Source organism: Mytilus galloprovincialis, chromosome 13 (genome assembly GCF_965363235.1).
Source record: "Mytilus galloprovincialis chromosome 13, xbMytGall1.hap1.1, whole genome shotgun sequence".
In the NCBI taxonomy this organism is placed as follows: domain Eukaryota; kingdom Metazoa; phylum Mollusca; class Bivalvia; order Mytilida; family Mytilidae; genus Mytilus; species Mytilus galloprovincialis.
This window is the reverse complement of record NC_134850.1, coordinates 21,086,817-21,102,315: the sequence shown is the minus strand read 5'-3', so window position 1 is coordinate 21,102,315 and position 15,499 is coordinate 21,086,817. Positions and strand designations below refer to the sequence as shown.

Genomic DNA, 15,499 nt, shown 5'->3' with positions numbered 1-15,499 from the left:
ATTTACTGTAAACCAACTTATTTTCGCGGAAAGTTAATTTTGCCTTAAGCCCTTACTGGCTGACTTAACGACGAATTAATTTCATGATTTTCAAATTTGATTGATGAAGTTATATAATTAAAAAATCCAAAGTTTTATATTATAATTCCCGATGACTTATATTCGCATTATTATTCTACTCGCAAAAGTCTCAAAAATAAATAGCTCACAAAATAAGTTGGTTTACAGTATTCTATTATAGACATTTGTCTCCCTTTTTTTCCGTATTTTGTGATTTTAAATAGAAAAAGATGCAGGACAAAAATACATTTATTCATAGCCCTACCTGGTATAACACTTTCACTATGCATCAAAGTTGTACATTGCACCACTTCAGAATTAGGGGATTTCCCTGCCAAGTTGCTAGCACTAACGCAGAAATAGTATGTGGTCCCTTTACACAGATTGTCTAGCAGTATAACTACATTGGCATTATTGAGTGGCAGTCCCTTGGCCACAAGTCTGTCATCTGGAACATTCTTCACTATCACAGTCTCCTGAAAAATGAAAACAATATTACAGCTACTTTACAAAGGATAAGGGGCCTCCGTGACCAAGTTGTGTAAGTTCTACTACTGTAATCACTAGCCATCCAACATTGAGTTTGTGAGTTCTAACTTAAATATAATCTTAATTGACTAGGATTGTCAGTTTTCCTATCAAAGGTCAGTGGTTTTCTCCAGCCATTCTGGCTTCCTTCACCAATAAATATTGGCCACTAGAGATAGCCCAAAAGTGGCGCTTATAAGTGGTGTTAAAACAACAATAAACAATTTAAAAGGATACATGCACAAGAATCTTTCCTACATTCTATACCATACGACATATTGATAAACAATAGATAGATCATTTTTGACAATGTATTGATTAATAATTGTACATTTTTTGTAAAATAAACAGTAAAATGCATCGTTCTAACATCACAAAAATTAGGCACATCTTGTAGGTACAATAAGGTCCTTTAATTTAGCCCATAAAGGCCATATATTACTTCAAATTTTAAAGTTATCATACATAATTAATATTAAATTGTTTGAATAGATTAAAATACAAGGAATTCAAAACATGAAAACAAATTTCACATTTAATTTGTTACCATGGCAACAAACTATAACAAACTTTGTACATTTCGTACAATTTCTTGATTTCCCTTGTTTTTATTCAAAGGTTAGATATACTTTAGTTTGGCAAAGCATGTGTCCATCCATTTGAAACAACTTTATATTTGATGAGATTATGACTCCATAGTTATGATAAAGCTTCTCTTAAACTATTTTGATGTTTCTTGGCTACAGTGCATGAATAATGACAAATTAAATTGTTCAACAAAGTCAAAGTACAAATTTGTATATGCACAAGCAGACTTTGAAAAACCACAATATCAAATATCCACCAAAATGCTAATTTTCCGCAATCCACTTAAAGTTGGTATCAAAGTAAATGAATCCAGTTTAAACAAACCTCAATTTCAAGTGACTTCTGCTCTTCGGAACAGTAATGAATTTCATACTGATCAATAACATCATGTATACTTTGTGGCGCTGATAAAACCAGTACTACACAATCCTCGCTCCTCGTACACCGGCTGACATCAACTATTGGTGTCATTGGAGCTACAAAAGGAAAATAATTAGTTACATGTATGTTTGCTGCTAAAAGCACTGTGTCCACTCAATATAATGTAAATTTAAAAAATTTTGATTTCATTTCTTACAGCAATAGTTATACAATTGTCAAAGATGCATAATAGATTAAATTATTGTAATTTTAGAAAATTAAGCATACAGATAATACTACCAAAAATCAAAAGTAAAACTTTAATTCTTATTTTTTCTCTTATTCTTGTGTCACTTCATAATTTTCTCAATAATAAAAAAACATCGCAAATTTTTTTCCAAATTAACAGTGAAACTACCTACCAGATAAGTAATGAAGATCTCGAAGTACCCCTTTCTCTTTTCTAAAGTCAACAACTTTTGATGCTAGGGATTCTAAATCACTCTGCTGACTTTGAACACTTTGACAATCAATGCTAGCTTTTAGTAACCTGACAACAAAAGAAATACAAAGTAAATTCCAGTTTTATAGATTTTGGAGGTTTGAAAAATAAAATGTTTAAAAGGAAAAAGAAATGTACAATTTCATGGCAAGTTCAAGCCTATAACTTAACTTCAATACTGGTATTTGATTATGATTTTCTTCCTATCACAGGAGTAACTATTAGCAACAAACTGGTAGGCTTGATGTTAAAATAAAATGTTTGGTTCAGCAAAATGTCTCTTTGTAAATTGTAACCTTGTGAAAAAGGCTAAAAATATATGCTGAACAAATGTGGTTGAACTGATAAAGAAAGATATACTAATGACACATTTTTGCCCTGAATATGTATGTAGTATTAGCCACAACATTTTAACACATTACAATACTAGCATTCTGGGATATGGTGTGCTTGTTTCAACTTGTTTTAAAATCTGTAGGAAATCCAAATATTTTTTTTTTTTTTTTAATTTGGTTTATTTACAGACCAAAAATTGTACCCAAAAGAATGAACTAACAAATATAAAAAAATGTCTACTCACTTGTCATTTAAAGAACAGGCCTCCTGAAAATACAAAAGATTATTTTTTCAACTGTGTTATCTCCCTTTAACTGCTTTATTATGATTTTTTTTATATTTACAATTAAGTAAATTGATCTAATTATTAATTTAATATTATTGCCATACATTTAAATGATCTCAATTGTGAATTTTATTGTTAGGGTTAGGGTAAGGGTTAGGGTTAGGGTTAGGGTTAGTTTAAACATTTCTAAGTCTTATATGGAAGTTATTTGGACAAGTGTACTTGAAGCAGAACAATATTCCAATTGACGCTTCTTAATTTAAAACTACTTTTTCATTAAAATTAATATCAAAATAACTGAATATTTGAAAAAATCCTGTAAATTAATATGTAATATAAAAAGAAGTTAGATAAAAACAAATCCTGTACATGATGTTACTGTACAAAGTACATACCTCAAGGAATTCTGGGACATTTTCTTTGAGAAGTTCTTTTGCAAAGTTTTGTAGTGCTTGAGATGACCCCTGTATTCTTTCAATGGCTTTTACCATGTCTTCCATGTCATTTTGTCTAATTCTTTCTTCATATTCAAGGTCAGCAAGGAAAAAATTTCTTTTATTTTCTATTTCCGCCATTAATGCATCACAATGCATATTTATTTCATCTCGTCTTCTATTTATAGCTTGCTGTTTAAAAAACAAAAATAAAAAAGTTTACATTTCTGTTTAGGTACAAATATAAATCTCATTTTCTAACAAATTACAATAATATAGACCAAATACCTAAGAAATACTCTACATTTGATGTCTGTACATGAAAAAGGAAGCTTGAATTTTTGTGGATAAAAATATGTGCCTTTCAAATGTAATATTTTCATAATTATTTGAAAATTAAACAAAAAATAGATGGAGTTATCTCCCATTACAAACTGAATATGGCAATTTCAATATTCATAAGACATAGCATTATTATATATCTGTCTAGAAAGTCAGATAATAATAATCAACTTTAACTCTGCAAAAGAAACTTGACACAAACCACTATGCAGTCTTAACAATTAAGTAAAATGTCTTTGTTTTTCTTTCTTTTTTTTTGTTTTGGGCCTAAGTGGTTTAGTTTTCATTTACAGCAATCACTATCCTGCGAACACTATATTAAAGTAACAGTGTGTGTTTGAAACCATACATTGCAGTTGCCTTTGACTAACTTAATTGACTGGAAATGCCAGTTTCCCTGCTGAAAGTTGTGGTTTTTAAATGGTAATCCGTCTTCCTTAAAAATTATCTGGCCGACTAAGTATAATCAAGCATGCTAAAATTGGTATTAAGGTGGTACCCAACACTTTCACTAAAATTAATTTGGCTCGTTTAATTTTTTTAAATTTTGTCAAAGTATTTACTTTGACTTAACAAAAATATAAACCAGGTGCTCCGCAGGGCACAGCTTTATACGACCGCAGAGGTCGAACCCTGAACAGTTGGGGCAAGTATGGACAAAACATTCAAGCGTGATACAGCTCTGAATTTGGATTGTGATCAAATTTTTGACATTACATGGTTTGTTTTTACACAAAACAAATGTCAAGATTTTACAAATCAATTAAAGATTTCTTCTTCAAACTTTTTAAATCTAAAATTAAATAGTTGACACAGCATAGGTTTCGGACACAGAATGAATGTGGTCTAATGAACTTAAAAGTTTTTTTTGCCTTTGAGCAATTCACTATGCTGTTGAATATTAATCCTCTCAAAAAAATGTTTGAAGAAATTTTATTTTTATTTATGAAATCTGAAATGAGAAAAATTTAAACCCCCCCCCCCCCCTTTTTTTTCACATCCCCGTTTCCCTTTTTCCAAAACTGATATCAATTCAAATTTCTAATGGAGTTTGCAACAATAACTACTCTTTTAAATACATCATAAAATATTAAAATGTAAAATAAAGTGCTTGTTATCACTGAATGGTAAAGATTGGTTGGTAGTAAAAGTGAATATACATTGTTTATTGTATAAAACAATAAAAAAAACTTCATCAGCAACATTTTATATTGGCAAATTTCCAATGAAGTTATTTACATAAAGTTATTGGCAAATAAAAATAGAAAATGACATCATAGTCATGTCTGGCAAATGTCCAACATACATTATCTAAAAATTTTTTAGATAAGATAAGGAAAAAAAGCTTCATCAGCAACATTTTATATTGGCAAATTTCCAATGAAGTTATTTACATAAAGTTATTGGCAAATAAAAATAGAAAATGACATCATAGTCATGTCTGGCAAATTTCCAACATATATTATCAACTACTATTCTATACAAAGAAAGATAACTCCAATTGAAAATTAATTGCTATTGCACAATATTGTGCAATTAGATATTTCTTGCTATTGTGCAATACTGTGCAATTGAAAATTTCTTGCTATTGCACAATACTTGATATGGAATCCTGATTTGGACCAACTTGAAAACTGGGCCCATAATCAAAAATCAAAGTACATATTTAGATAAAGCATATCAAATAAGCCCAAGAATTTAATTTTTGTTAAAATCAAACTTAGTTTAATTTTGGACCCTTTGGACCTTAATGTAGACCAATTTGAAAACTGGACCAAAAATTAAGAATCTACATACACAGTTAGATTTGGCATATCAAAGAACCCATTTATTCAATTTTTGATGAAATCAAACAAAGTTTAATTTTGGACCCCCATTTGGACCAACTTGAAAACTAGGCCAATAATTAAAAATCTAAGTACATTTTTAAATTCAGCATATCAAAGAACCCCAAGGATTCAATTTTTGTTAAAATCAAACTAAGTTTAATTTTGGACCCTTTGGACCTTAATGTAGACCAATTTGAAAACATAACCAAAAATTAAGAAGCTACATACATAGTTAGATTCGGCATATCAAAGAACCCCAATTATTCAATTTTTGATGAAATCACACAAAGTTCAATTTTGGACCCTTTGGGCCCCTTATTCCTAAACTGTTAGGACCAAAACTCCCAAAATCAAACCCAACCTTCCTTTTATGGTCATAAACTTTGTGTTTAAATTTCATAGATTTCTATATACTTATACTAAAGTTATGGTGCGAAAACCAAGAATAATGCTTATTTGGGCCATTTTTTGGCCCTTAATTCCTAAACTGTTGGAACCAAAACTCCCAAAATCAATCCCAACCTTCCTTTTGTGGTCATAAACCTTGTGTCAAAATTTCATAGATTTCTATTCACTTAAACTAAAGTTATAGTGCGAAAACCAAGAAAATGCTTATTTGGGCCCTTTTTGGCCCCTAATTCCTAAAATATTGGGACCAAAACTCCCAAAATCAATCCCAACCTTCCTTTTGTGGTCATAAACCTTGTGTTAAAATTTCATTGATTTCTATTCACTTTTACTAAAGTTAGAGTGCGAAAACTAAAAGTATTCGGACGACGACGACGACGCCAACGTGATAGCAATATACGACCAAAAAATTAAAATTTTTGCGGTCGTATAAAAATTCCAAAATTTTGAACCAACCGTTTTGTCAGAAAAATTACTCTGGTTATATAGCAGTTTGACAAACACCAATTTTGATCATTGAGAAGCATAATTAATATTCCCTTTACAACACAACGTAATTAAAACGATAAGCTGACTTTACAGAGTTATCTCCCTGTAGTGTTAGGTACCACCTTAAACACAAACAAATAGTCAATCAATCTATTTTCTATCAAATGATACCTTGATGAATATAAATGAACTCCTGATTAAGAACTAATAGTTATAAGAAGATGTAGTATGAGTGCCCATGAAACAACTCTTCATACAAGTCATAACTTGTAAAAGTAAACCATTATAGATCAAAGTACAGTCTAAGTACGGTCAAAGAAATACCTACCTGCATATCTTTTAGATTATCTCTTTGACATTTTAATGAAGTTGTAACATGTGCTTGATTGTTGTCTAGTTTGGATAAACTGTTGTTTAATGAAATCTAAAAAATAGTTAGAAAATAATTTGAGTTATCTCCCATTAACAGATTATTCAATTTGATTCAGGTATCACACCATTGCCACCAATTCAAAATCTTTATATATTCAACCATCTTTATCTGCAATTTTACAGCTGTCTGTAAATCTTATCTTATACATGTTTAAGTTAGATTTTAACTTGTATAAACTCTTAAGTAAAACTGTGAAACCTCTATGAATATTGGAAGAAAATGGTGTGTTTTTAATTTACTTGTTTTGCTGAGTCTAGTTAGACAATGGAGAAAGACACAGCTTCTCTTTCAAAAAGTAAAAAAAAAAAAAAACTAACAGAATCATTTCCTCTTTCATGTCTTTGACTTAAAGAAGAAGAACAACAAAATAATATTTTGAAAAAGTTGACAGTGTCAATTAGGATAAACTGTTTAATGTAATCTGAAATTATTTGAAAAAATAGAGTTATCTCCCATTAACAGATTGTTCATTTTTATTCAGGTGTCTCATCACCAGTTCAAAATCCCTCCACTGTATTTTCCACCATCTTTATACTGTATACAATTTTTAAAGCTATCTTACTGTAACTTTTTATTAACTTGCATGATACTTAAAACCAGTGTGAAACTACTATTTAAGCTCAACATGGTCGTATATATATATTTAAGAAATAATTAATGCAAGCTATAGTTTATTGTAGTTTTAACATGGGAAGGCATTATATTCGTGATTATTTTTGCCCGAGCAACAGTGAGGGCTAAAATAACACGAATATAATGCCTACCCATGTTAAAACTACAATAAACTATAGCTTGCATCAATTATTTTGTTTCTGATTAGGACAATTAAGGTAATTTCTATGTCTGATGTGTATCAGGGTAGAACATTTGTGCAGGCTCTTCCATGAATCTCCCGTTTTTGTTTGTTAAGAAGCAAATGACTGGGACTATATTTATTCAGAGGGAGCAGTTTTGAACAGCCAGCATGAACAGTTGTCATATCTAGGTCAAATATGTCAATTTCGAAATGCAACATATTACAGTCATGATTAACAAACTACCAACATGTGCATCATTCAACAGTTTGGAAGTGTATTTAGTTAATAAAATATATTAAATGTACATGTATGCCAATTTCGTAAAATTTATTATTCTGCAGTTAAGTCAATATACGCATGTGCAAATACATTTTATTGGATTTAGAGCATGGGTTTATTCATAAAGTGAAAGAAGCAGTCATATTAGAATTCTCATTAGATCTGCAAAATGATTGTTTTTAGCTCAACAACATCAAAAGCACAAAGTCTATAAAAAATCAAATTAGGACTATCATTACGTTTTCAAATAGATTGACTTAATTATATAATTATATGTATGACTTCAGTGATTGCTTTTTTTATTTTATCTAATGTTTCTTTTTTATGATTATAAATTTTCATGTCAAAGAACATATTCATTAGCAGTATACAATGTAATAAAAATTCAAAGCAAATTTTATTTTTGTAATTACCTTTAAATCTGAATATGCATCTTCAATCAAGATTATGCTATGTCCTCTATGGCACTCCATACTTTTACACTTAGTACAACACGACTGTGAACAATTCGAGCAATATAAAGTTAATTTCTCTTTATGTAATGAGCACTTTCCTGAATGAGTAAACGTCTGTATAGGTTCTGTCTTTTTAATGAGATCTGTGCTAGGTTCCACTATTTCGTGACATGAATATGGCTCTCTGGACGGATGAGAATGTCTAAAGCACCTGCTGCAGTATGAGGAGCAGCAATCAAGGCAAGATTTTTTGGCAAGTTTTTTCAGTGACGAATCACAATGCTGGCATAAAATAGGACTTTCAGCAGTTTCTTCTATAACTGGTTGAACTATATTTTCCTCGACAGGTGAAGAAGATTTTTGTTTTTCTTTCTCTCCTTTCCGCTGGTCTTCTTTGTATCTACATATTATATTTTCAAGGGCTAGAACTCTTGGTAGACTACTAATTCCTCCACTAACATAACAGTTATCACGACACACAGGACAGCGAATAAAATTAAAATCGAACAGGTGTTCGGCACATGGTTCTCGACATAAAACATGAGAACAAGGAAGGATGATTGGATAAGAATATAGCTCTAAGCAGACTGGACATTGCAGATCATCGTCGACATCCATTTTTATGTTTCTGTTTGAATTGCTAGATTTGCAGGATTTTGACTGATGAGATGTTGCAGGCTGTGCTGGCCAATCTATGCTGGACCACAAAGCAGCATTGTTGTTCTAAAAATATAAATAAATAAAAAAGCATCAGTAATAAAGACATATTGTTTGTTTCCTGCTAATTTGTTGTTTGGTGAAACCTGAAAAATAATTTTGAAAAATAGAGTTATCTCCCATTAACAGTTTGTTCATATGTATTCAAGTGTCACACCACCATTTCAAAGTCTATATATATTCAATCATCTTTAAATAAAAATGTATCTGTATCTTACCTTCAAGTTAGATTTTATATATATAAATTGTGAAACTACTATGAATGTTGGAAGAAATGGTGTGTTTTGAATTTAACTTTTGAAACTAATGGGTAGAGTCAAACTTGTTTAATACCCCCAAATAAAGTATCTATATATACATGATATAGTGAAAAACTGTATTATCATGGATTATGCGATTTCAAGCCCTTCTGCCATTTAGCTGTAATACACTGTTAAAGCTTTTTATACATAAATTTTATGCCACAGCTGAACTTGGTTAGAATTTATATGTATGACTTTTCGAGAAAGTTATACCACTCTGGCCGGGCCAAAATCTGATATTTTACAAATGTTTCTTTATTTGAACCACAGCTTATGTTTTCTACCTCAGACATTATATAAGATTGGGTTGGCCATATTTGGCAAAACTTCTCAGAATTTTAGGTTTTAACTCAACTTCATATATGACTTGAACATCAGACTGTTTTAATCCAAGCCCCACTGAACAGTCGTTAGACGAAACATGTGAATGGCATACTGAATTACATGAGCAAGGTATCTTCTACATGTTTTATACTGATCTTTTGGCAAGGTGCACTTAAAAAGCTTGTTTAAAATTCATAAAATTGTACCTATCACTTTACATGCACAACTTTCATAAAAACTCTCACTATCTTCTATTACACACCCTTTAAATATGCTAAACAGTAAGTTTAGAAGGTGACAAGAGACAATTCATTACATAAAAACCTAGCGCTATCTTCAATTATGCACCCTTTAAACATGTTAAACAGTAAGTTTAGAAGGTGACGAGAGAAAATTCGTTACATTTAATTGACAGGTTACTTTACTTATATCATACAACAAAGGTGTGAAGAGGATTTAATTACGATTACCTACAGATTTATTATTGACAAAATATCTTTGTACCTACGATTCTCTGATATTTTTATCATTAAAAGTTAATATAAACTGTCCATTATAAAGATAGTCTACTGCTATTTTAATAAAACGTAATTCAATACTGTAATATATTTAGTATTTTATACCTGTCTTGAGCAATATAAAATGAGGGAGAAGATACATTTATGATTTCTAAGTATTCTAAAATAAGCCTGAATCCAGATGGAAAATGCATTTCTGCACAATTTGACCTGGGAAGACTTCCCAGGCCCATCTAGATCAGCAGATAAAATCATTCAAATTACAAGAGGCATGCATATATTTTTTTTTTGTTGGTTGCTGGATGTCCATGCAGTGACAAATATTTCATGCATCTTTGAAGAAAACAAATTAACAATAAATGTATTAGGTCAGTCCTGTAATACAAGCAGATTGAAGCTCTGGGTCCAAACTAAAATATATGTTCCTACACTGCTTAAATAACTTAAAATTACATATATTATGCTTTTTATGACTTTAAAGTTTCCTTTTACATAGTAAACTTGAAAGTTCATGCAGAAAATAAGTAAAGTATACATTCACCTACCATATACAATGTTAAATCAACAGAATCATCCATTATCAATGAAAATGTTCCTTAAAAAACACCACACAAAGTAAGAATTGCTTATCAAATCTTTCCATTAACACATATGGCACAGCTAAATTCATTTTGAAAGTCTTCCAATTGATAAACTCTGGCAATACACAGTTTAACTGTAATCCAGTTTAATCAGCTTAAGATTAAAGTTAACACTATTTCACAGTTGAAATTTTGACATAGTCTGCTTGCATATATTATAATCAGTTTACTTTTCTTATAATCAATACATAAAGGAAACTAAAAATTAAATACACAAATAGTCTTTATGTACAGAAACACTTAGTTAATATGAGAATGGAGAAATATCAATTTTTATGTTTCAGAGTTTAATGAAAATCAATAGTTTAAGCAATTTCCTTTACAAAACTAGAATTAAGACTTTATAAAATTAGATGACTTGGCAGAATTCAATATCAATTAATAGAGTTGTGGGGTATTTGTCAATGAGACAGTAACCCAAATATAACACGTGAAATCCAAATATAGTGATATAAGAAGATGTGGTATAAGTGCCAATGATACAACTCTCTATCCAAGTCATAATTAAAAAAAAAATAAACCATTATAGGTCAAAGTTGATTAAGGTCTTCAACATGGAGCCTTGGCAGCTGGCTCACACCCAACGCTGCATGCTATAAAGGGCCCCAAAAAATTACTAGTGTAAAACCATTAAAACGGAAAAACCAACAGTCTAATCTATATAAAAAACGAAAAACGAGCACCACTTAAATGAAGCACATGAACAAACGACAACCATCGAACATCAGATTTTATTTTATTGTAAAATAGGTGTCTTTTTGTGATTCTAAGATCTAACATTTTAATTGGGCTACTAGGTAATGCCGCACTTAAAAAATTAGATAAAAATCAATAAATCTGTTATTTGAAGTTGTTGTAGAAATCTTTCAAATATGCAGAAGAAATCTGCAGTATATATTCCAGAGCATGTTAAGGTAGTGTATAAAAAGAAATTTTGACATACCTCACAATTCTGAGATTTTCCTATTTCTTACTTGAAATAAGTCCAATTAAGCTAACAGACAAATTCTTTATACAGATATAAGAAGATGTGGTATGAATACAATATGAGACGACTCTCCATCTAAGTCACAATTTATAAAAGTAAACCATACTAGGTCAAAGTAGGAACACAGAGCCTTGTTGACCCTTTTTCATTTAAGAAAACTGCAACCAAATCTTAATTCAACTTTTAACTGTTAAAATCTGGCCAGTTTGCATGCTGCTAACATCGAGGTGCGTTTATAATAGAATTAAAAGGCAGTATTATCATACATGAAATTTATTATTCAATTTCATTCTATGGAGGTAAATTTCATTAAAATACCCATTCAGAAAGTAAAAAGAAATCATAAGATAAAAAATTTATATCATATTTTAAATTAAATAAATATACATTCAAAATTCAATTAATTTTGCACCTATAGGAAATAAACAAACCATTTAAAATTGTATAGAAATTCATAACAAAACCTCAAATCAAAGTTATACCTTTAGTGAAATTTAAAAGCAATAAAAATCTTTTTTGAACTGGTACCAAATTTAATCTAATAAACATGTTTTAACAGTTATCAAAAAGTCCGACTTTCATTTTCAAACAAACTTTCTTAATGATTCGAAACAGATGTAAAGGAAAACTTTTAAATAATATGATTTAAAATCTTATTTTGTGATCTTAAAATTGAACATTTCATTTTTGCACTTTTTTTAAATGTCAAGTATTTATATAATACCTGTTACCAGCCTCCAGAAAGAAAAGTTGGGTAAAATTAGTTTATTTTCTTTACGTTTTACATATTCTTTTCACTAATAAAAGGAAATAATCTGGACTTCAATGACACTACATATAATGCTTACTACACATTTCAGGACATTGATGCTGCTTAACCAAAATGTCCATCAGATGTAACAAATTAGAAAAGGGAGGGAAGCAGGGGACACGACTTCTTTTTTTTTTTGTCTAAGGGAAATAACTTAACACTCACTGCCCGCCGCTGCATTTTAGATCTGATTCACAATTTAAAAAGAAAATAGTTAACTTATATATTAGCAAATTACATGCATGTTTTGATTTGCAAAGCAGTCATAATATTCAGATATAGTTTTGTGAAAAACAAAATCCCAAAATAAAGATAACCTCAGAAATTATTACATTTCCAAGTAGTCTTATTATAAATGCTTAATTTTTCTTGTCCTGAACAATGCATGAAATATCCGCCACTGTACTTAAAACAAAAAATAATCATTTTAAATTAGTATTTATTTCTTGAAGGTTGCATGATACCTTTCAAATCCACTGCATTTGTTTGCACAGGTCCTAAGTCAAAAACATGATGTTCAGAGGTTGTTGTTTGTTGATGTGGTTCATAGATGTTTCTAGTTTCTTTATATGGAGAATTAGCTACTTGGTTTTCCCGTTTAAATAGTTTTACACTTGTCATATTTTGAGCCCTAAATTAAAGCTTGCTTTTTCAATCTACACCTCCATGTTGAAGACTGTGAGTGAGTGTACTTTGACGTAGTATGGTTAAATTACTTTTACAAATTGTGACTTGGATAGAGAGTTGTCTCATTGGCACTCATACCACATCTTCTTATATCTATTTAAAATACAAAGCTATCAATTGATATCCAAGATGTACCTTGTGGCAATCAAAAGCACTGGATGTATTTAAAATACAAAGCTATCAATTGATATCCAAGATGTACCTTGTGACAATCAAAAGCACTGGATGTTGAAAGCCCATATTTCCAATTATAGTCTTATTATTATTCTGTTTATTAGAGAGTATACAGTATATCTACCAATTTCACCTGATCAGGCTATATTTTAATTTTCAATGCAAGTGACTTTAATCATAGAATATGATGTTTATATTGATTATTTAAATAATGATGCTACCAGCCTATTCTATGTTTGAACATCACAAATCAATAAATCTGAATTGACTTCAATAACATGAGTGTGCAAACTTAGTAGTTCAATACAAAAATCTGCATCTGAGACTACTATAACACTGGCCAGTACAGAGAGTGACCAATCTCTGTGTTATAGTAGTCTCAGTCTGCATGTATTACATTAAAAAGAATAGAATATTCCATTAGATGCTCCCTCACCTTAGTTCTTATAAAAATAACTTATGCTCCCTCACCTTAGTTCTTATAAAATTAACTTATGCTCCCTCACCTTAGTTCTTATAAAATTAACTTATGCTCCCTCACCTTAGTTCTTATAAAATTAACTTATGCTCCCTCACCTTAGTACTTATAAAAATAACTTATGCTCCCTCACCTTAGTACTTATAAAAATAACTTATGCTCCCTCACCTTAGTACTTATAAAATTAACTTATGCTCCCTCACCTTAGTTCTTATAAAATTAACTTATGCTAGCTCCATCATCCTTAGTTCTTATAAAATTAACTTATGCTCCCTCACCTTAGTTCTTATAAAATTAACTTAACTAATAAATTCTGTGAGAAAGATAATAGCTAGGTCAATACAAACCAGAAAAAAAATAATCAAAAACTAAAATGATTTTTTATAAGTGCAGTGGCAAATATTTCATGCATGGTTCAGGACAAGAAAAAATTAAGCAACACTTCAAATACATTGGTGCTGTAAATTTTGGTTGTTGTAAATTGAGGGTGAGACATGAATACTACCACTGGAGAAAGAGATGATTTTTTCAGAATAAAATGTTACTAAAAAATCACAGTACTAAACGAGTTAAAATACTGATTCTGGGAATATTTTTTTTAAACTAAAATTTTAACATCTTCAAGTCCTCAGTCATATTTTGTACGTTTCTAAAAATTTAAAAACCAAAAGAAGATGCACATTTGACTTTTTTCATTACTCATCCATAACACACGTACATCAAAGAATTTACACACACACAAATTCAAATTTTAATTTGAAAAGTCATCCCGTCCTAAGTCACATATTGTAAAATATATCCAAAACTTAAAATTTATTTCACTGTTGTCATAAAACTAAGTACCATTATAATTGTTTCTTTTAAAGTTTAACAAGTAAAAGTCCCAAGAGATGATCACAAACACTTAAAGGATTAGATATATTGTATACAAATAAAGGTATTCTATCGGTAAGAGGTTTCGTCAACATTTTACAGCTATTATAGCTATAAAGATCATACTGTGTCTATATGAAAAGAAAACTTCATAGGATATAAAAATATTATCGTTACCAAGTCACTAAATTTAAAGTCAACAATTTGAGATGATGTAAAGGAGAAGAGGGCAGACTTTTAAAGCTTTAACAATATGTTAACGGAGATTAAGAGCCCTATACCTAAATCTGCGTTTGGGCTTGCTTCAGGACTATTTTTAGGTTTGTGTGGACTTCGGGGTCAAAGGATAAATTGAATGTCACTTATGCTTCCATTTATCATCACAAAAATTATGTTTGTTTGAATTTACTGTACCATCCATGTTTTAAGTTACATTTTTCCCATGTTTTAAGTTAAATTTTTTCCATGTTTTAAGTTACATTTTTCCAATGTTTTAAGTTACACTGTTTCCATGTTTTAAGCTACATTTTTTCCATGTTTTAAGTTACATTTTTTCTTGAAGATTGAATCGATAATTCAATGTCTTGAGAAAATAAAGTCGGTCAATGTCTTTGGGACAAGAACTAATTTAGCCATTGACCACCATACAATGTGTTTTAGTGCTGTATTCAGTGACAATGCATCCAGAATGATGCCAAAACAGTTGCACTGTTTAAGGTGGTACCTAACACTACAGGGAGACAACTCTGTAAAATCAGCAGAACGTTTTAATGACGTTGTGTTGTAAAAGGAATATTAAGCGTCTCAATGATCAAAATTGATGTTTGTCAAACTGCTATATAACCAGTGTAATTTTTCTG

The 15,499-nt window shown here is 30.2% G+C and overlaps 1 protein-coding gene across 8 annotated transcripts in view; it reads right to left on the bottom strand.

The window, feature by feature from the left end:
* LOC143056976 (E3 ubiquitin-protein ligase Midline-1-like) overlaps positions 1-15,499 on the bottom strand; it is a 31,324-nt gene that overhangs the window by 2,748 nt on the left and 13,077 nt on the right. For 7 of the 8 annotated variants that reach the window (XM_076230187.1, XM_076230188.1, XM_076230192.1 and 4 more), the window contains 7 exons: positions 8,085-8,849; positions 6,491-6,586; positions 3,056-3,286; positions 2,619-2,641; positions 1,959-2,086; positions 1,501-1,652; positions 326-536 (listed from right to left, as the gene is read on the bottom strand). In XM_076230187.1, coding sequence (XP_076086302.1) covers positions 326-536; positions 1,501-1,652; positions 1,959-2,086; positions 2,619-2,641; positions 3,056-3,286; positions 6,491-6,586; positions 8,085-8,849 — 1,606 coding nt within the window. Of the gene's footprint in view, positions 1-325; positions 537-1,500; positions 1,653-1,958; positions 2,087-2,618; positions 2,642-3,055; positions 3,287-6,490; positions 6,587-8,084; positions 8,850-10,532; positions 10,672-15,499 lie in introns of those variants that run through there. The other variant, XM_076230189.1, reaches the window with a different exon arrangement.